Here is a 22,998-nt window from a genome sequence, read left to right on the forward strand (position 1 = left end):
CCTCTTTTTCAAACAGAAAATCCACTGGTTTCTGGAATGACCACATAGTTCTATCTGAAACAGGAAACACAATGCAGGGTATCGTTAGCTGACCGGAGAGTGTTCATTAGAATAAACACAAAGCTCATAAAAATACTCAGAAACAAAAATATTCACCTAAATCGTAATCTATTTTTTAATTAAAAAATTTACTATACAAATACATAAGGTAAAATTATTTTGAGAAATGTGAATTTCACTTTTTACATCTTATCAGGCTTTGACTTCCCCCACCTTCCCTTCCAGTCAATCCTAGTTATCTGACTGAATACCTTTAAGGAGAGACAAACTGAGTGGGTGGAAAGATTGAATAGCCTGTTTAAGAGATTGTGTTACTATTTGGTGATTTCTAGCAAATTTTTGTCTCTGTAAATTAAAAATAAAAGCATCTACCTCTTAGAGTCAAAAGATCCAGATGATACATACAAAATATTTGGAACCTTACCTTGCAGATAGCATATTAGAAACTTAAATTATTTTAATATGTAATATTTAAATTCAATATCCTTTTTGTCATCCTACCACATTCATCATCTATTGCTGGAGAGAATTCTTTCCTCTCCTGTGGGCATAAATTTCCAATGTCACACTTAGTGCTTTTCAGGGCAAATTTCCCATTCTCTTGCATACTTTCCAATTTGTCAGGACACAACTAAAATGTGACCTCAGTCTTTTTACATCCCCCGTCTATGTGCTTTTTACCTTCCATGTACTACTGATGGACGATGTTTATCACGCAATAAGCAGGAAACCCAAGAAATCAGAACCTTCCCCATGAATTCTTTATCTTCTCTTTATCCTTTTCTTGCTTTATACAAGATCAAGAAAATTAACTGCAGTGAGGTCACTTACCTTTCCTTCTTTTAGCCCCTTATAGATTATTTCAAGCAGCCTGACCTGACTCTCAACTGAAGGTAGGAGTAGGTCTAGATTGGTAGCAGCTGTGAGCCTTCCCTTAATTCTTAACCCAGAAAGGTATCAGTAGTTCAGCTATAAAGAGCCTCACAGCTTGATTTTTGCTACACATTGTAGAGCACTATTTCCAAGCTATAACTACAGAATGAAACTGGATTTTTAACTTAAATGTACCCTGGGCAAAAAACTTAACCATATGCAAAGTGTTTTAAGGGTAGCGATATCGTTCCGGTGTGGTGGGATAATCCTAGGTGTTTCAAATCACTGGAGGCTCCTCTGATGACCCAAGATAGCCTTCCTCTCACTTAGTCCAGGATCCAAGACATTCAGTTTCTTTTTTTTTTTTTTTTTTCAACGTTTATTTATTTTTGGGACAGAGAGAGACAGAGCATGAACGGGGGAGGGGCAGAGAGAGAGGGAGACACAGAATCAGAAACAGGCTCCAGGCTCTGAGCCATCAGCCCAGAGCCCGATGCGGAGCTCGAACTCACGAACCGCGAGATCGTGACCTGGCTGAAGTCGGACGCTTAACCGACTGCGCCACCCAGGCGCCCCCCAAGACATTCAGTTTCTTAAAGCAACTGCTAATTATATCTTACCAGCCAACAATTTTCCTAAAACAGCAGTATGGTTGGTAATCCCAGTCACATGAACCGTGCACACTCACTTGTCACTAGATGCCATGCAAAGCTTACTCTCATCTGTAAACCAAATACCTACCTCCCCAGTATTACCACCATGTCTTTACATTTTAAGACTTGGAATTGCAAGCCACACAAAAGGCTATAGCCACCGACCAAACCAGCTGTTTTGTTTCTTGCTTTTACTAATTTTCTTCTTAATCTTGGCTGCATATTGTAACCGCCCAGACAGCTCTGGAAAAATGATGCCTGGGTTCCAACCCAAGATGTTGATGTAATTAGTGTTTCAGGAGGGGTGGCTTATTCATATTTTTTATTTTATTTTATTTATCTTAGAGACAGAGGGAGGCAGAGAGAATCCCAAGTAGTCGCTCTACTGTCAGTGCAGCGCTCTAGCTTATAAACCGTGAGATCATAACCTGAGCCAAAGTCCAGTCAGGCACTTAACTGACTGAGCCACCCAGGTGTCCCAGATAATTTTAAAAAACTCCTCAGGTGATTTTAGGATAAATCAAATTTGTAAACCTGCTACTGTACATGAACAATAATTTTTTTCTTTTTTTAATGTTTGTTTGAGAGAGAGAGAGAGAGAGAGCATGATGGGATGGGGAAGGCAGAGAGGGGAACATCATATCCAAAGTGGCTTGAACTGATAAACCCTGAGACAATGACCCGAGTTGAAGTTGGATGCTTAACCACCCATGTGCCTCCTCCCCCAAGACTTATTGTGATTTGCTGTGAAGATGTGCAAAGACTTTTCTTGTCTTGACTTTACTTGTATATCTTGAAGCATTGAATTATCAGGCTTCTTATAAGAAATCTAATTATCCTTGTAAGAAAGTAGAATACTTGCAAAAATAATTTTAAAATATTCACATTTTCTGCAATACCTCCTCCCCACCCAGATAAAGTACCCGGGGAAATCGAGTTCTCTGTTTAAAACGATGTCAGGAAGTCTTGACACTGCCAGTAATAGGATCAAAGGATGTCTTCATTTCACCTGTCACTGTGATGATGTCCTCAAATCTAAAGTCTTGATTATATCTAATTGTGTTTTCAGAAGTCGCTAGAGTCCTTAACTTAGTCCTATAGAGTCCAGGCTCTATAGGTATTACTTCTCTAAGTTCCCAATTTTATGCTGCAATGCATTTACTGTTCTAATTAGTAGGGCCCTTCCGTTATTATCATTCATGACTCAGTTTCAATGTAACCTCTGCCACTAAATAGGTGTTGAAAGCCACATGAATATAAACTCTGGGATAATGAACTAGATTCCAACTCAAGTGTGAGAAATCTTTTATTGGATTACTTTATGTAGATTCTTTTACAAAGTCAAACTCTTTACTTCTGCCCCCTCTTAGATTTCATGCCAAGGAAGACTGTGGGCTAACAGTAACATCACAAGAAGAAACGGGAGGAAGACAAATGCTAAGTGAGTCTGAATTTGTGACTCCACTTGGGATACAAAGAGAAAATATGGGCCTGAGAGCTCCTTGGAAGGTGAGGGAAGAGAAATTATAAATGAGGGATCTGTTTGCCACATCATAGAAGGATATCTGCCCAGACTCACAGTCCAGGAAGACTCCAACTTTGTGCATCTGCTCTCCTCTCAAGGAGACCCTCTTCAGAGGGGGAAAGGCCCAGAAGGTATAATTGGTTCCCATCAAAGAACCCATGAGCAAGACTTTATTTCCCGAAGTGGTGGGTAGATCACCATGTCTGCTGGCAGAATCTTCAGATACCCCCAACTGCCACTTGGTGGCCTTCTCCACATCCACCTCCCAGTAGTGCCTCCCTGAGGTGAAGCTTTCCACACCCAACACGGTGGCACTGAAGACAAATCTTCCTGGGCTGTGAGGCAAGTCCTGCTGGACATTTCTGAGATGCATGCTTCTCAGATCCTCAGATAAGACCAAACAGGGATTAGCTGTTTTAGGATCCAAAGTGACAGCTCCTGCAGGGAGAGAGAAACTCAGTTAAATTCAGTGACAGTTGTCCATGCCTACACCACAGACTATTTCTAACATGCAGAGGCTTGCCAATGAGTGGGCTCGTGTCAGAGGCACAGATATGGAAGAGGCAATCCAAGAGTTCAGGACAGGTAACCTCTGAGCTTTGTTTCAAGAAGTGGACACCAGAGAAGAAAGTGAGATAATGGAAGGAGATGCAATCTGAGGAGGAAGAGCAAAGAATAATGGAGCACACAGAGGTTTGGAAGTACCTGTCAAACCAGAAAGGAATTTGAGCAGGCTGTAAAAATGGCATCCAATCCTACTTAGGTATCACCTGGGACCCATCTCTACTCCTCTGAAGATCTCCAAGCCTGGAACTCCAAGATCTATTCCCCTACAGAAGCATCAGAATCTCCTAACAGATCAGGCTTTTCCCTGTGACCGGCTGTGATTCCCTGTAACTGAATTGCTCTCATCTTAAATATCACCAGAGTGTGACCCGGATGCCTATAAATTGTTGCCAGCAGGCCCTTGATATTGAGTAAATCAAAAGAACATATTAGCAGAGGCTAGAAGACCTGAAGGAATCCTCCAGGAAAAAAAAAAAATCAAGCTGAGAACAAGAAAGCTCAATGTGATTTCTTATACTTGGATGAAAGTAACACTTGCCTTCATACCTCAAAATGTTCCTTCTCTTTATCTCTTTCTCCTCAACAGTTTCTCAGGGCTAAATGGTGGGTCATCCTTTTCACTACATGCACTCTTTCTCCCCAGGTTACTTCACCTAGCCTCAGTTTTAAATATCTTCTATATGTTCATGGCTTACTTCATGGAGAAGTTGCGAAATACCAGTTCAAAATAACACAGGCATTTAACACATACTGTGCCCAAAATGGAACTTCAAAACTACCCCTTTCTAGTTTCTACTTCAGTTAACAGCATACTTACTTCTTCAGTTGCTAAAGCATAAACCTGGAGTAGTTCCTTATTTCTTACTCTAATTTCTAATCCAGCAGAAAGTTTTGATGCCAAATGCACTTAAATTTCTGGAGTTTAGGCCTCATTCATATTATTAAGTGGTCTTAAAAGCCATAAGACTTTACATTTAAATACAAGTTGTCCCAAACTTTTAGTATTTCCAGAAGATGGGCAGAAACATATGCGGACTCTCTCTACAATAACGCATATATTCATTTTTGAACTCAAAGAATTTCTAAAAATAATATCCAAGGAAAAAAGCAAAACTTTCTGTTTAAAAAAATCAAACACATACTCAAAGTAAGAAAGCGCTATTTTTTTTTAAATTTGTTTTTAATGTTTATTTTTGAGACAATGTGAGAGACAGAGTGCAATCAGCAGAGGGGCAGACAAAGGGAGACACAGAATCTGAAGCTGGCTCCAGGCTCTGGGCTGTCAGCCCAGAGCCTGACGCAGGGCTCGAACTCACAAACCGTGAGATCATGACCTGAGCCAAAGTCGGACGCTTAACCAACTGAGCCACTCAGGCGCCCCAAGAAAGCACTATTGAGATTAGCAGAAATAAACCTGAATAACTTTAGATATTGGAATTACCAGGCACTGAACTAAAAAAATTTTTGCTTACAAGTTTGAAGACAAAAGAAAAGCTTAAAAATATCTACAGGATATAGAAAAGCTAAAAAGCAAGACCAAATGGATTTGACAAAGAACAAAATAGATTATCTAGAAATGAAAATTAAAGTGTCTATGACTCCACCAAAAGTCTGCTAGAACTGATATATGAATTTAGCAAAGTCGCAGGGTACAAAATTAATGTACAGAAATTGGTTGCATTTTTATACACGAATAATGAAGCAACAGAAAGAGAAATAAAGAAACTGATCCCATTCACAATTGCACCAAGAACCATAAAATACCTGGGAATAAACCTAACCAAGGATGTAAAAGATCTGTATGCTGAAAACTATAGAAAGCTTATGAAGGAAATTGAAGAAGATACAAAGAAATGGAAAAACATTCCATGCTTATGGATTGGAAGAATAAATTTTGCTAAAATGTCAATACTACCCAAAGCAATCTACACATTCAATGCAATCCCAATCAAAATTGCACCAGCATTCTTCTCAAAGCTAGAACAAACAATCCTAAAATTTGTATGGAACCACAAAAGACCCCGAATAGCCAAAGTAATGTTGAAAAAGAAAACCAAAGTGGGAGGCATCACAAACTTTAGCCTCTACCACAAAGTTGTAATCATCAAGACAGTATGGTACTGGCACAAAAACAAACACATAGACCAACGGAATCGAATAGAGAACCCAGAATTGAACCCATAAATGTATGGCCAACTAATCTTTAACAAAGCAGGTAACAGTATCTGATGGAAAAAAAAGTCTCTTTAACAAATGGTGCTTGGAAAACTGGACAGCAACATGCAGAAGAATGAAACTAGACCACTTTCTTACACCATACACAAAAATAAACTCAAAATGGATGAAGGGCCTAAATATGAGACAGGAAACCATCAAAACCCTAGAGAAGAAAGCGGGGAAAAAACCTCTCTGACCTCAGCCGCAGCAATTTCTCACTTGACACGTCTCCAAAGGCAAGAGAATTAAAAGCAAATATGAACTACTGGGACGTCAAGATAAAAAACTTCTGCACTGCCAAGGAAACAATCAACAAAACTAAAAGCCAACCAACGGAATGGGAAAAGATATTTGCAAATGACATATTGGATAAAGGGCTAGTATCTAAAATCTATAAAGAACTCACCAAACTCCACATCCAAAAAACAAATAATCCAGTGAAGAAATGGGCAGAAGACATGAATAGACACTTCTCTAAAGAAGACATCCAGATGGCCAACGGGCACATGAAAAGATGCTCAATGTCACTCCTCATCAGGAAAATACAAATCAAAACCACACTGAAATACCACCTCACACCAGTCAGAGTGGCTAAAATGAACAAATCAGGAGACTATAGATGCTGGAGAGGATGTGGAGAAACGGGAACCCTCTTGCACTGTTGGTGGGAATGCAAACTGGTGCAGCCACTCTGGAAAACAGTGTGGAGGTTCCTCAGAAAATTAAAAATAGATCTACCTTATGAGCCAGCAATAGCACCGCTAGGAATTTACCCAAGGGATACAGGAATACTGATGCAATGGGGCACTTGTACCCCAATGTTTATAGCAGCACTTTCAACAATAGCCAAATTATGGAAAGGGCCTAAATGTCCATCAACTGATGAATGGATAAAGAAGATGTGGTATATATAGACAATGGAGTATTACTCGGCAATCAAAAAGAATGAATTCTTGCCATTTGCAGCAACGTGGATGGAATTGGAGGGTATTATGCTAAGTGAAATAAGTCAGTCAGAGAAAGCCAGATACCATACGTTTTCACTCATATGTGGATCTTGAGCAACTTAACAGAAGACCATGGGAGGGGAAGGAAGGGGAAAAAAAAGTTACAGAGAGGGAGGGAGGCAAACCATAAGAGACTCTTAAGTACTGAGAAAAAACTGAGGGTTGATGGGGGAAAGGGGAAAGTGGGTGATGGGCACTGAGGAAGGCACTTGTTGGGATGAGCACTGGGTGTTGTATAAATAAACTGAAGTGTCTATGGACGATTATAAGAAAGCTATATATCAATATGCCTCATTAACCTAAATACCAAAATTCTTTAAAGTATTAGCACATTGAATCCAGCAATATATAAAATGGATGAAACATCATAACCAGGTTTACTCCTGGAATGCAAGGCTGGGCCAACATATGAAAAAATATATTTACCCTATTGATATATGAAGAAAAAATATGCATCTAATAAATTCAACATTTGTTCATGATACAAAGTTTTAGCAAACCAGGAATAGAGGGAGAACTTCCTTAACTTGATGAAAGGCAACTACAAAAACCTACAGCTAATGAAAAGTTCAAGGTGAAAGACTTAATGCTTTCTTTCACCCTAAGATCAAGAACAAGGCAAATGTTTCTCAGTGCTCCTATGTGATATTATATTTGAGGTCATAGCACCAGTACAAGGTGAGAAAAATACAGAAAGGATTACATATTGGAAAGAAATAAAACTGCCTGTATTAATAGAGCACCTGACTCTCTTTGCAGAAAATCCCAAAGAATCTATAAAAAAGCCACCAGCTCAGAATGAGTTTAGCATGGCCATAGATGCAATGTCAATATATACAAATTATTTTTATATATAAGCAATAAACTAGAAATGAATCAAATTTCAATTAGAAGTGTGTATAAGAACTAAAAACTATAAAATACTTAGAGACCCATCTAATATGCATGATATTTGTTTGCTGAAAACTTCAAAACATTGCTGAGTGAAGCAAACCTAAAAAGAAATATGTCATCTTATCCCTAAATTAATCTATACGTTCAATATAACACCATTTAAAATCTCGGGTTTTTTTTTGTAGAACCCAACAAGCTGATTTTAAAATTTATGTGAAAAAGCAAAGGATCTAGAGTAGGCAAAATTATTTTTATAGGAACAAATTTGGAAAACTCACATGCCAATTTTAAGACTTCCTATAGAGTACACATTCAAGACAGTGTTGTATTAGCAAAAGGAAAAACACAATGATCAATGGACCTATTAGAGTCAATATAGACCTGCTTAAACGTGCCAGCTGATTTTCAACAAAGGTGCTAAGTAAATTTAATGAATAATATCTTCACCAAATAATGCTGGAACAACATGAACAAAAAAGGATACATACATGAACAAAAAAGGAGCGGGTGGGGAGTTTTACCAGATCCTGAGTCATACACACATATGACTCCAAAAGAATAACAGACATAAATGTAAGAGCTAAAGCTTCAAGAAAAAAAAAATCTTTATTTGGATACTAAAATACTTCTTAGCACACAAATAGCACAAACCATAACAGAAAAAAAAGTTGGTAAGCTGAATTTCAAAATTATTTGCAATAATCAAGATATACAAGCCACCCAAGTGTCCACCAACAGATGAATGGGTAAAGAAGAAGTGGTAGTTATACACAATGGAATATCAGTCAGCCACACAAAAGGATGAAATCTTGCTATTTGCAACAACATGGATGTAAATAAAGACTATAATGCTAAGTGAAATAAGCGAGTCAAAGAAATACAAATACCATGATTTCATTCATGTGGAATTTAAGAAACAGAACAAATGAACAAAAAGAAGACAAACTGAAAAACAGACTCTTAACTATGAGAACCAAACTGATGGTTACCGGAGGGACGCAGGTTGGGGAAGGGGTATAACAAGCAATGGGGAATAAGAATACACTTCTCATGATGAGCACTGAGTAATGTACAGGCTTGTTGGATCACTACTTGTGCACCTGAAACTAATAAAACACTGTGCACTAACAACATTGAAATTAAAATTAAAAATTTAATAAAAAAAGAAAATATAAATCACAGAGTGGAATAAATATTTGCAAAACGTGTCTGATAAAGAACTGGTAAATATTAATCAGAAAATATAAAGAAATCACAAAACTCAATAATATACAACAAAATTTTAAAAATAGGCAAAATGCTTATAGATATACTTCAAATAGATATAATGAAGTACAAATAAACATGAAAATATGCTCGACATCCCTAGTCATTTCAGAAATGCAAATTAAAATTTAAAGTGATACATAACTACGTATCTATTAGGTCAGCTTTAATTAAAGAAAAAAAAAGTGACACTACCAAATGCTTATGACGATGTAGAGCAACTGAATCTCATACATTAACAGTGGGAATGCAAAATGGCACAGCCAATTTGGAAAACAAATTTTACAGTCCCTCTCCTAGATATGCAACCAAGAGAAATGAAGTCATGTCCACTTAAAACTCCCTAAGCAAATATTTATAGCATATATTTAGAAATAACTCAAGTGGCCATGGAACTGCAAGAGAATAAATTGTGGTCTATTCATACAATGGAGTACAACACAACAACAAAAAAGAATAAACTACTTATACACACAACAAACTTGGATATGCCTCTCATGCTTTACACTAAGTGAAAAAAGCCAGACTCAAAAGGCTACCTACCGTATGAATCCACCTGCAGGACATTCCAGAAAAGGCAGTGGGGCAGGAGATAGAAATCTTTCATTATACGTATATGTTGACATTTTTTCCCCTAGAAGTTTAATTTTTTTTTTTTTTAACTGAAATCTTCTTGCAATCATGTTTCAGGGTTGAAAACTGGGAAAGGATTTGCACAGGAGAGCCTTTCAACATAAGAGCATACAATTATTTTCTTGATAACTATCCAATGTGCGTAGCATTATTACACTCTCCAGTCTTTTTAAATCCTTAAGCTCTTTGGAATCTACTTGTATTTATGGTAGGATGTTCGCTGGATTTTCCAATACAAAGTCAAGTGCCCTATAATCATGGAGGTGTGTCGACTTACTTTGCAGAACTTTGAGCATTCTGCTCATTCCTGTTACTTGGCATAAACTCAGGTCCGTGATTTGGGCTTGCTCTAGACACTGAAGCAGTAGTGACTCACTCCTATTAAAAAAAGGACAGCCTGTTATCTGTGCAGACGCCAAGCCCCCCACTATTCAGAGGATGGATCTTGTTACATGACCTCCCGACCCTTACCCCAACATCCCTACTCCTGGGTGCTCGTGTATCAGACCTTGACTCCCACCCCAATGTTTCCAAAATGAAAACTTACCTTTTCAAAGAAGATCCTGCATTCTGCAGGGTGAAAAAGAGATAAGGTTAGTATCTGAGCCACGCCTCTTGTGAGTTGTACCCCTGAAAATATCTTCTCATAATGAAACTCGATTTCTACATAATTTCCTCAGCTTCATGGTACTAATTATCAGATACCAAATTTTAACACTGAATGGTAGAAGTCAGAAAAAATACTTAAAATCACAGTTATATTCCCAAGGTAACTATTTGGGTTTTTTGTTTTAATATTCTTAGTTTTATTATTCAGGGACTATATAGTCATTTTACATGGAATTTAGAACCTGCTGAGTCAGATGATGTCTTGACAAGATTTATATTTAACCTGGATGTCTTTCTTTCCTTCTTTTAAAACTTTTTTTCAAGGTTTATTTATTTTGAAAGAGAGAGAGAGAGAGACAGAGACAGAGACAGAGACAGAGGGAGAGAGAGAATTCCAAGCAGGCTCTGCACTGTCAGCGCAGAACCTGATGTGGATCTTGAACTCACAAACCATGAGATCATGACCCGAGCCGAGATGGAGAGTCCAGATGCTTGGGGTGCCTGTGTGGTTAAGTGTCCGACTTTGGCTCAGGTCATGATGTAATGACTGCAAAATTTATCACATCATACACTTACAATACAATATTGTTTTATATATTCATTATACCACGCATTAGATCTCTATTGTTTATTACTATTTATTACAAGTTTGTGCCCTTAAACACCATCACTCTTATCAACCATCTGCCACCCTATTCCATTCTCCAGTAAGTACCCTTTTACTTTTGTTTTTTTAAATAGGTTTAACATTTTTAGATTCCATATATAAGCAATATTGTACAATAGTTGTATTTCTGACTTATCTTGCTTAAGCACAATGTGTTCACACTCTATCCATGTTATCACAGATGGGAGGATATTTTCCTTTCTCATGGCTCAGTAATATTCCATCATGTATACGTACCACACCTTTTTCATTCATTTATCTGTTAATGGACATTTGGGTTGTTTCCAAACATGAGTATGTGTATCCCTTTGAAATTCTGTTTTCATTTCCTTTGGGTATAGGCACACAAAGGGAATTGCTGGATCATATGGTAGATCTATTTCTCATTTTTTGAAATACTTCCATATTGTTTTCTACAGCGGTTGGACCAATTTACATTCCCACCAACAATGTTTAAGTACTCCCTTTTCACCACATCCTCACCAGCACCCATTGTCTTTTATTGATGATAGTCATTCTAATAGTTGAGAGGGTCTATCTCATTGTAGTTTTTTATTTAAATGTTTATTTTTGAGAGAGGAGAAAGGGAGGGAGGGAGAGGGAGACAGGGAGAGAGGGGGAGAGGGAGTGGGGGGAGAGGGAGAGAGGGAGAGAGGGAGAGAGGGAGAGAGGGAGAGAGGGAGAGAGAGAGAGAGAGAGAGAGAGAGAGAGAGAGAGAGAGAATCCCAAGCAGGCTCTGCACTGACAGCATGGCTCGATCCCATGAACCATGAGACCATGACCTGAGCTGAAATCAAGAGGTGGGCACTTAAATGACTGAGCCATCCAGGTGTCCCTCACTGTGGTTTTGATTTACCTTTCCCAAGGGACATATTTTCCATTCCTCACCTCAGTCGTCTTATCCAGAATAGTCATCATTTCAAACTCTGCCCATCTACTTGCTTTCTATACTGTCAATGGCAAGAGTTGAGCAGGTGCAAGGGCTTGCTAAACTGGGGACGGTGGGGGAAGCTGGGTCAGAAGCTGAGCATAACTGAGCCACGCCTACTTTAACTGTCTGGGACTGGGCTCTAGAATAGAACCCAACAGTTTACCAGCAAGTGTTTCTCAAATAAGAGCACTCCCATTGCAAATATGAGTCCAGCAGCAGCAGGATATGGATAAAGTCTTAAAAAGATAATAATTTACTAGTTGAAAGGTGATGCATTTAAAATATACAATACTATGCAAATAAATCTCACCCTTGTTTCTCCAAGGTTACTGCTCAATGTTTGTGTTACAATCTCTGCGTTTATTTTGCCAAAGTCAGTCTGTGAATGTTAACGAACATATGTCTATACATATATACGTATCCACAAAACCAAACAAAAAAGCAGTTCCGTATGTTTCCACTCCAATCAAATACCCTGAAAATACCTTTTACCACTATAGAGTTGCTTCATTCTTTTTTTCTGGTTGCAAACTATTCTATTGTATTGATGTGTCATTATTCGACTAACCAATTATTCACCCTAATAAGGGATATCTCAATTCAAACTAATTACTGATAGTCTTAAGGTGAGAATTCATACCATGAAGTAACTCTCCTCTGTACCAGGGTTTTAGATAATTCATAATGCTTTTGGTGACTGCCAAAGGCTACACAGCCTTCATGTATGTTTGCAAATTATAGAATATACTAGAATTGACACTTAATGAGCACGGTCCACTTCTCATTTCTCAAATACTGCAATGAAGATCATTTCTGGAATCTTACCTGGAGCACCATTAGGGTGTATTTCCCACACTTCTTCTCCAGCTCTACAGTCATCTTTTGGAGGCTGCAGATGTGTCCTGAAAGCCGGCCTTCACTCTCCTTCAGTTTATTCATGTTCTCTTTCCCCAAATCGTTCAGTCTCTGCAGAATCATCGCCTTATTATTATTTTACAAGTGATAATCTCATTTATTCACTAATTCAACTACCTCTTGAATGCACTTTTCTTCCTGCCATTTCAGAAATACATATAAGGAGATATGGCCCGACAACTCCTCTGTATCAAGAAGGACACCTCACTAGAAGCTAGATTCTTTGACACAATATATTTGTTTTGTTTTGTTTTTAATTTTTTCTTCCAACATTTATTTATTTTTGGGACAGAGAGAGAGCATGAACGGGGGAGGGGCAAAGAGAGAGGGAGACACAGAATCGGAAACAGGCTCCAGGCTCCGAGCCATCAGCCCAGAGCCCGACGCGGGGCTCGAACTCACGGGCCGCGAGATCGTGACCTGGCTGAAGTCGGACGCTTAACCGACTGCGCCACCCAGGCGCCCCGACACAATATATTTGTGTTGATGTGGAAGGTATGCACATAGTCCACTTATACAGAGAACAACCTGACTCTAAAACAGATCACGTTATTTTGCTGTACAGTTTTGTCCAGAAAGTCTCCTATTACCTTCATTAAATTAAGATTTGAAATTAAAAATATAATCAATTAATAATAAGAAAGAATGAATCAAGCTACTGACATTTTTTATCCTTGCAAAGATGCTTTATCTAGGCATAATAGCACATGCTCATGTTATTTTTCTTAACACAAATGATGCATATTATACCCTACTTTAAAAAAAAATTTTAATGTTTATTTTTGAGAGAGACAGAGAGTGAGCAGGGGAGGGGCAAAGAGAGAGGGAGACACAGAATCTGAAGCAGGCTCCAGACTCTGAGCTGTCAGCACAGAGCCCGAAGTGGGGCTCGAACCCACGAACTGTGAGATCATGACTTGAGCTGAAGTTGGTCGCTTAACCTACTGAGCCACCCAGGCGCCCCTACTTGTTTTTTATTAATAAATAATATGTTCTTGGAGAGCATTTCTTATCCATACACATGCGGCTGTGTTATCTTTTCTAACTGCTGAAGAGCATTCCATTTTAAGTACATAATACAATCTATTTTGAGAGTCCTGTATTGATGGATATAGGTTGTACTTAATCTCTTGCTATCATAAACATTACAGTTAATAATAATGCCTAATAGTCTCCACTGCATAATACGTACAAACACTATTTAAAGAGCTTTATGTAGATTATCACATTCAATCCTCACAATAGCATAAAAACTACAGGTATTTTCTCCACTTTATAGCTAAGGAAACTGAGTCTCAGGTTAAACATGTATAGGTTAGACTAGCCACTTAGAGACTAGTAAATAGCAGAAGCCAGGTAGGAATTTCACCAGTCTGGCTTCAAACATGACCTCTAAACCATGGCTCTATACTGGAATAATTTTACAGCATTCCCTTATCCTTGTATCTTTTTATATGCATGTAAGTATATCTGTAAGATAAGTGACCGGAAATAGAACGGCTGGCTGAATACATACATTCTTTTAATGTACGTGTGGCTGTCACTGGATGTCTCATACTAGAATTGGCATAATGTTCAGCTCCCCTTTCCCTCATTTCCCAAATACTGTGAGCGTGCTGTTTTCCACCTCTCACCTGTAGCGTTTCCTGGGACTGCCCCTTCAGCTCTGTGGCAAACGCCAGCACTTGATTCAGATGGTCTTCCCTCAACTTTGGGTTGAATACGCAGTCTTGTAGGCTCCGGAAGTTCATCTCTTCAACCATCAACCGGAACCTTATTCTATATTCAGACTCAATCATCTCTTTAAAATCCTGCTCTTCTCCCTTCATCACAGATATAGATAAGAGACTTCAAGTTAAACAGCAGAGATAAATATTCATGGTCACTTTCCATCTCTAACTCCAATATAAAGACAAGGGAATATCAAGTACAGGGGAAGAAACAAAATGCATACATACAGAGGGCAAAGAAAGTTTCAAGATCAACCAACATCAACATAATCTTAGAACATGCAATGCAGATGAACACGCTAACTGACTTAGAAAACTGAGGAATCTACAATCACAGTGACAAAGAGGGGGAGATGAGGAAAATTGGAAGGTGGGGCAAATGGATTTGGCTGATGCTTTGGATAGTGAGTATCAGGAAAGGGAAATGGTAGGGTGACACCAAAGTTGTTAGATAAAGCAACTGGAAGAAGGAAGTTGCCAAAACAGGAAAACAAGAGAGGGATAGATTGTAGAGGCAGGGAGTGTTATCAGCAGCTCAGTTTTTGGATATGCTGGTTTTGATTAGTCAATCAGTCATCCAAAAGAGATGTTGAATAGAAGTTGGATGTGAAAGCCTGTATCACTTGGAAGTTGGAGCTACAGACTGGCACTGGGAGTGGCCAGCTTAATGATATTTCATCTCATGAGACTCCGCAGTCAATACTTATCAAGAACCGAACCACTGCTCACCACCTCTACCACTAACCCCTGGTTCACCATCACCTGTCCCTGATAACTACAACAGTCCCCTGTCAAGTATCCCACCTCTGCTCTCACCCTCCTACAGTCTTGTCTTATCTCAGCAGTCAGTGTTTCTGTGAGAATGAAAGTTCAATCAAGCCACCCCTCTGTTCAAAACTTTCCTCTTGTTTCCCTATTTCATTAAAAAAAATTTTTTTAAGTTTATTTATTTATTTTGAGAGATTAAGACAGAGAGCAGGAGAAGGGCAGAGAGAGAGAGTGAGAGAATCCCAAGCAGGCTCTGCACTGCCAGCACAGATCCTGATATGGGGCTGGAAACCAAGAACTTTGACATCATGACCTGAGCTGAAATGAAGTCAGATGCTTAACAGACTAAGCCACCAAGGCGCCCTTCCCTATTTCATTTAAAGTCATCTGCCCTAGGGGTGCCTGGGTGGCTCATTCGGTTAAGTGGACTTTAGCTCAGGTCATGATCTCTCAAGGTTAGGTTTGTGAGTTTGAGCCCTACTTCCTGCTCTGTGCAGACAGCTCAGTCTGGAGCCTGCTTCAGATTTTGTGTCTTCCTCTCTCTCTGCCCCTCCCCTGCTGGCACTGTCTCTCTCCCCCTCAAAAATAAATAAACATAAAAAAAAAAAAGTCAGATGCCCTACAGATTTGGCCCCTTTATCTTCTAATCTCACCTATCAGCTTCCACTGCCTTTCCAGCCCCAACTAAGAACCTACCAGATTCTTCCCAAAACAGTATAACTCAATCCCTCAACAGCTTGAGTTTTCTCAAATACCACTTTCTGAACAAGGTCCTGATCACTTTATTTCAAAGTATATCCCATCATGCTTCCCTCCGCCTACCCCTCCCTGAATGTATAGCATTTACCATGTAACATTCATTTTACTTATTTGGTTTACTTCCATGAGAATGTCAGTTGCACAAGGGCAATTTTTTTTTCCCTCTCCTACTACTGAATCTCCAACACCTAGTATAGTCCCTGGCAAAGAGTGGGACCCCAATATTTTATTTTTGAATATATGGTGGTTAAGGCTGAAAAAAATGGGGATCAGTTGAAAAGTTCTTGCAGAGTCAGTCAGTTCTTCTCTATCATCTTCAACTAGCCATTTATTTTCTTTAAAATTGAAAGAGAGAAGAGTCAGAATCTGGATATCTGGCACAGAGTAGAGTTAAAGGCTTGAGTTAGAAGGTTTGAAATCAGAAGTGAAACATGGGCATAACAGACAGCAAGCCCTCATTCTGGACAGTAATTCTCAAACTGCCTTTTAAATGGTTTTAGGATTCAAATTTTTAAAAAAGGGGGAGGGGCACCTGGGTAGCTCAGTTGGTTAAGCATCTGACTTTGGCTCAGGTCATGATCTCATGGTTTGTCAGTCTGAGACCCGCATCAGGCTCTGTGCTGACAGCTCAGAGCCTGGAGCCTGCTTCAGATTCTGTCTCCCTCTCTCTCTGCCCCTCCCCCACTCACACTCTGTGTCTCTCTCCTTCAAAAATAAATAAACTTAAAAAAAATAATAAATGGTTTCAGAATTTACATGGCCACCAACACTACATGAGATGCTCACTCGCCCATGGCACTGTTATAAAATGTTATCAATCATTAGTATCTTCCAATAAGGGTTACAAATGTCATTTCACAAATTTAAGAGTTAATTTGTATTCTTCTTACCATAAAAAAAGTTCAGGATCTTCTTATTCAAAAGGTAGTTGCATTTCCTTTTCTGCAAAATCTCATTTCTTTGATCATTTTTCTATTGAATTTCTAGTCTTTTTGCTTATTGATGTTAGAGAGTTCTTTATTCATAAAGAAATTAACACTTTTCCTACCAATGGATTTCAAATATTTTTCCTGGTTTGTCATTCATCTTTTGGCTTTGTTTATGTTATTTGCTGTCCAACGTTATAGGTAATTCCCTAAGACTCGAGATAAGCACTGACCTGAATCATCACCATTCTTTCTTGCTCATCAGCCAATATGCTTTTAGCTACTTCAAGTTTCTCCTTCAATGTGTTCAATATCTCCTGGAATAACTTCTGCAGAGAAATAGATCACAAAACTCTAGGTAAAGTAATTGCTTTAGAATAGTTAGATTTTTCACCTTGGACAACTGAAAAAGGGCCAATACACCTATGTTTTCTTAGCCTTTACGTTTAAGGTCTAAATATAGTACCTGTCTAGAATTCTCTGATAAACACTGCCTAAGGGAAGTGGCCTTGCGGGATCAGAATATCGCCTCCCCTCCCCCAAATAAGTTAGTAAGAGGAGGCAGCCAGTGTTAAGAGTGCTCTGGGATCTGCAGGAGGCTCACCCTATAAACGCCAGCAGCCTCTTGTACTCCACACACCAAGTGATTCTCGTGCTCCTGAGAGTGGAAGCACTGGCCACACAGCAGGATTTGGTCATCAACACAGAACAACTGCACTAGTTCCAGGTGTTTCTCACAGTAGACATCTTCCGGGAATTTTTGCTGTAACTGGGAGCTGAGCCTCCTGGACATCCTGGCAGGTGTCCCTAGGTGAACTTTCTGCCGTGGAATACCTCCCTGCACACTGAACCATAAAAGAGTGGCGGTGATTTGGGGGAGTCACACTTGCCAACCGCGGTGTCCACCCTCAGCCAAGCATCAGATCCCCTCAGCGCATCCGCGGCTCCTCGAACCCGCAGGTCTTCCGCAGCCAGCAGCCACGTGCTCGGGGGAGGACACACGGGACTCACACCCGTATCCTGAGATTGAGGGGGCTTCCAAGTTTTCTCAAAATTTAGCACTGGGCTGAAAATTAGTTACAAGTGAGGACACAGGACACCACTTCCCTGTAAGGCACTAGGAAAAAAAAAAAAAGCAGCTGAAGAAGAAAGAAAAAGAAGAAAAGGCACTTACTAGAAGGCAGAGAGTATTAAAGCTCTGGAGGAACATCCGGGACTAGAGTGCCTCAAAGACTGGCTTCAGGCATTTAAGGACGCTCTCCCTTTCCCAGGGCTTGCACAAGCTGGAAAATGCAGCCAGCTTCCCGGGCCTCCTTAAAGGGGAGTGGCACTTGGGTGCCAAATTTAAGGGAGAACCCGCTTTCTAAGTACGCATGCGCCTAAGTGTGAGGCACCTCAAGTTTTGTGGGCAAAGCCGAAGACGTCTGTCATCTAAGAGCTGGCCAATAAAGATATCGATTAAAAAAATAAAAAGGCACCCCCAAAAGAAAAACTTAACAAAATTTAAGGGAAACTAGATTTTTCACCTTGGACAACTGAAAAAGGGCCAATACACCTAAAGGGAAACTGCTTTTAAGGAAAGAGAGAAAGGGATCTATAATCTCTTCCATCCCCATTTCCAGATGATTCTGATTACCTTTGAGCAACAATTCTGATACTCGAGGAACATTTTAATTCTATTCCTAAAAGGGATTACCCACTGAATTTGGGTAGCTTTTCACCAACGAAGAATTGCCTTGCCTTACTTCTCTTTTCTAACTCCATCTCCAGCCAATGTTACGGTGGTGACACTGTAACACCCAAGTATTAATTTCTCAAAAAAAAAAAAAAATCCTCTATCCTGTTTACATTTGTCCCCATTCCATCTTATTAACCAGCTCTTTTGACATACTCTTGGAACAAATCTGACAGACCTCAGAAGTCCCAGACTTCCATTTGTGGACTTACTAGCTTCCCCCTCGCCCGCCCACCATGATGCTCTCACTGTCACCCAAACCCTGCCATCAACTAGACCTCCTGTCTTTTCATTCCTTCTTATTTTTAATTTAAGACATGCAAACACTTTTATAGTTATGAAGTTGATTAATTGTGTATGTATGATAACTTTGTATTTTGTGAGGATAAATATTAAAGCAGCAGTTTTCAAAGTGTGGTTCCCAAGACTTGGTTTGCCTTTTTTACTGTGTTAACATTTGTGCTGATAGTAGATAAAACTTCTGATATCTTACCATTCATCAAGTAAGTAGCACCAAGTATGGTCATTTATCGTGTTTTTCAATCTCTTGCATACTCCCAGTTAATTTTTTTTTTTTTTTTACTTAATAACCTTACTTTCTTGATGAAACAAAATAATAAGTGAGCTGTTAAGTACAGGATTTAATTAATATTTTGGGTGACAAAATGAAAACTGCATAGAGCATTTATGCTGCATTTGGGAATACAGGCGTTGTCTCAAGAAAAAAACACTTTCTATAACTGAGTTACAAGCCATACGAGCCATGTTTTTTCCAGCACGTTTTTGTTGAAAGAACAAATGAGACAAATGTGGTCATTCAGATGTAGCACTTTGGAAGATATTTTCTCAAACACTAACAGAGTGACCCTGTCATTTCAAGAAAACCAAGTGAGTGTATTAGTTGTCAATGATAAAATTCTGGCTTTGGAGAACTTGTATCCACTGTTGTAAGCTTGACAGCTTCCCAAGACTTTGACAGCTTCTTTTCTGATAAAAATTGGTGGTGATATTAACAAATGTGACTTGGATATTGTATAGTGAAATATGTCAACATTTGGAAAGTCTGAAAACTCAGTGAACTAATGTGTTCCAAAAGACCAATGCCTGATGTTAAGATTATGCAAGGATAAAATGTAGATGCAAAGTATCAGACAGAACAATGGATTTTAATACAATAGAAAACATTCATTGGTAAATTCAGGAAGAAAAGTCCTAATTATCTGAAAAAAGCTATTAGAATGTGCCCTCCTTTCCCAACAATGTATTTGTATGAGGACAGATTTTCTTCATATATTTCAACTAAAATAGCACTGCAGTGGGTGGAATGTTGGAGCAGATATACTAGCTGTCTGATAAACGAGAAATTAAAGAGATTTGCAAAACTGTAAAACCATGCCACTTTTTTTCAATTAATTGTTCAGAAGAGGATCCTCATAAAAATGTTATGTTTACTTTTAATAGTTTAATATATATATATATATATATATTTTAAACTCAGTTTTAATTTCTAGATCAGTGACTACAGATAGACATGACACACAAAAAACGTTTTAAGGTCTTCACCAATAATTTGGGTACAAAGGAGTCCTGAGACCAAAGTTCTGAACCATGGTCTTAGAGGGCATATTCCTGAGAAATGGGATTCCTGATAAATACACCTATAATTTTGGTACATTTTGCTGGAATCCCAACCACAAAAGTTGCACAGATTTGTGTTCCAAGCAACATATGAGAAAGGTGTCAAACTTTTTGCTTGCTTGATAGGTGAGAAATGGTATCTATATATATTGTCAGTTTACATTTTATTTTCACATGCTAAAAGCCATTTTCATTTCTTTTTCTATGAACCATTTGTTTAAGCCGTTACTCAAAAACATTTTTTTAAAGTGTTTATTTATTTTTGAGAGAGAGAGACAGAGCATGAGTGGGGGCAGAGACAGAGGGAGACACAGAATCCAAAGCAGGTCAGCATAGAGCCTTATGCGGGGATCAAACCCACAAACATGAGATCACCTGAGCTGAAGTCTGAGGCTTACCCGACTGAGTTACGCAGGCGCCCCACCCTTTACTTTTTTTAAACCAGGCTTTTGGGGGCTTTTTCCTTAATTTTAAGAGATATTTATACATTGAAAAGATTGATCCCTTGTTACTACACAAACTGCAAATATTTCTCTCTACTTTGAGATTCTTCAACCTTCTTGTGGTTTCCCTTGTTTTGCTTCCCTGACGTCCTAGACCACTCAACTTCACAAAATGAACACAAGTTTACAATTCATCAGCCACTCCTGGCTTTATCTTACCTGACTTCTCAGCAGCAGTTACAGATGACCATGACCCTCCTCTCAGAACCTTTCCTTTTGCAATCAAGATCTTAGCTCTGACATGCCTCTACTTTCCTGGTCTGCTTCTCAGCATCCTTTTTTTGACCTTACATCCTCTTGAGATTCTAAGTTTTGGGGTGCTTCGAGGGTCAATTCTAGTTCCTTATTCTAGTTCCAGTGACTCCCTAGATAATCACATTTCCAAAAATTTAAGTACCTCTCTCCAATTTAATCTTCTACCTACACAGACCACTTCCAACTCATTGGCAATTAAATGCCTAATAAGCACCCCACATTAGCATATCTAAAGCACTATCCAGGATTTCAAACAATACCTTCCTTTCCCCAGCTCACTTTAAAACGGATTCATTTAGAAGCATAATTTAAACCGCCATCATCTCAACTACTTTGTGTTCAGCCCTGCCCCCACCCCCATCCCCAACTCCTCAGCTCAACCAGAATACTTTTTTAAACCTAAATCAAGGTTTCTGACAACATCCCTTTGCACTTAGGCTAAAATCCAAATGGCTAAGCAAGTTCTAGATGGTTTCCCTGCCTACATATAATCTCACCTTTATCTTCCCCCAGCCATTGTCCATTCCAGTTATGATAAATTCATCTGTGCCCTTTCTGCTTCCTCACTTGGCAATGCTTTTCTGTCATATTTTTATACTTCTAATTCTTCTTTCTTCCCTTCAGTTCTCAGCTCAAATATCACTTCAGAGAGGCCCTTTTAGAACTACGCAATTGGAAACACCCTCCCACTATTTATATCCTTTCGTTTTCTTTGTTATCTAATTTTATGCATGAACAAATATATTTGTTGTTCACTCTCCATCCACAAGAAATTACAATTCCTTAGAGGCCCTATATCTGCACCTGACTTACTAGATGCTCAATAAATATTTTGAAGAAATGTTTAGAATCAAACCATCACAAAGTTAAAGGGAAACCAGAGAAAGAGAGAATAGAGATTAAATATTTTTACAGGAAAAAAAGAAAGGAAAGTTGGAGAATACTTTGTTTTCCTAGAATGTTGACTATGTGCTAAACTGTTACCAACATTTATCTCATTTTTCCTAATTTCATCTTTCCCCCTCTGCCCTGGCTTTCTTATTTATTCTTTTATAAGGTTACATTTCATATATACACTAAAACTTTCACAATATTAAGATCAAGTCTAGATATTTAAAGAAAACCATAAGGAAGGAAATGGTCTTCAGGAAAAAAATCTCACCTTTCTTTGTAATCCTGAGTATTTCCCTTCAGGGAAAAAGCCAGAATAGTGGTGACTGAAGGGCTTTTATCTGTTCAGCTGCTCCCAGGACCTCACCTCTCACCATCATGTAGGAAACCTGTGAAGTTTCAAATTCTATCCATATAATAAATCTAGGATAGTGGTTATCAAACTTCAGTGAGCATTAGAATCATAGGAGTTTATTAAACCAGATTTGTGGGCTCCACCCCCAGTCTGATTTGATAGATCTGGGTGGAGTGCTAATTCATATTTTAATGTGCCAGTGACGTTGGTCAGGAGGTTTAATCTCTTTGGGTGGGTCAGTATTTTGTTCTGTCTCCAAGGTCTGAAATGGTGATACTACATTAGTAGCCTCTTATTATTATTATTTTTTAAATTAGTGATATAGGTATATAGATATAGATACTTTCCACAGGAAGAAATCCTCCTAGAAGCCATTACCCTAGAATCTCATTGTGTTTATGCCTTAGCCATACCATTTCATCTTAAATCATTAAGTATTTTCACTAAAGAATAATACCAGAGTTCGTTGTTAGTTTTCAGGATATTTACTAAAGAAGGTGATCATGGCATTAGTTGTGGATAGAAAAGTCAAGAGTAGAAATAACAGCTTGAGGAACGTGTCACAGGTGGGAAGTCAGGGGACAATCCAATAGTTCATAGTTGGTCTCAGTGGAGAGGAAA

At 38.8% G+C, this 22,998-nt stretch overlaps 1 protein-coding gene across 12 annotated transcripts in view; it reads right to left on the reverse strand.

Moving 5' to 3' along the window:
* Positions 1 to 2,902: 2,902 nt before the first annotated feature.
* The window catches only part of TRIML2 (tripartite motif family like 2), a 212,908-nt gene continuing 192,812 nt past the window's right edge, over positions 2,903 to 22,998 (reverse strand). For 6 of the 12 annotated variants that reach the window (XM_047857293.1, XM_047857302.1, XM_047857295.1 and 3 more), the window contains 7 exons: positions 17,605 to 17,845; positions 17,234 to 17,329; positions 14,452 to 14,640; positions 12,728 to 12,868; positions 10,243 to 10,265; positions 9,973 to 10,073; positions 2,903 to 3,549 (listed from right to left, as the gene is read on the reverse strand). In XM_047857293.1, the coding sequence (XP_047713249.1) occupies positions 2,960 to 3,549; positions 9,973 to 10,073; positions 10,243 to 10,265; positions 12,728 to 12,868; positions 14,452 to 14,640; positions 17,234 to 17,329; positions 17,605 to 17,845 (1,381 nt within the window). In that variant the 3' untranslated portion in view covers positions 2,903 to 2,959. Of the gene's footprint in view, positions 3,550 to 9,972; positions 10,074 to 10,242; positions 10,266 to 12,727; positions 12,869 to 14,451; positions 14,641 to 17,233; positions 17,330 to 17,604; positions 17,846 to 18,013; positions 18,118 to 18,174; positions 18,233 to 22,293; positions 22,412 to 22,998 lie in introns of those variants that run through there. The other 6 variants (XM_047857301.1, XM_047857299.1, XM_047857298.1 and 3 more) reach the window with 4 other exon arrangements.

This window comes from Prionailurus viverrinus, chromosome B1, assembly GCF_022837055.1.
Source record: "Prionailurus viverrinus isolate Anna chromosome B1, UM_Priviv_1.0, whole genome shotgun sequence".
NCBI classification, from domain to species: Eukaryota; Metazoa; Chordata; class Mammalia; order Carnivora; family Felidae; genus Prionailurus; species Prionailurus viverrinus.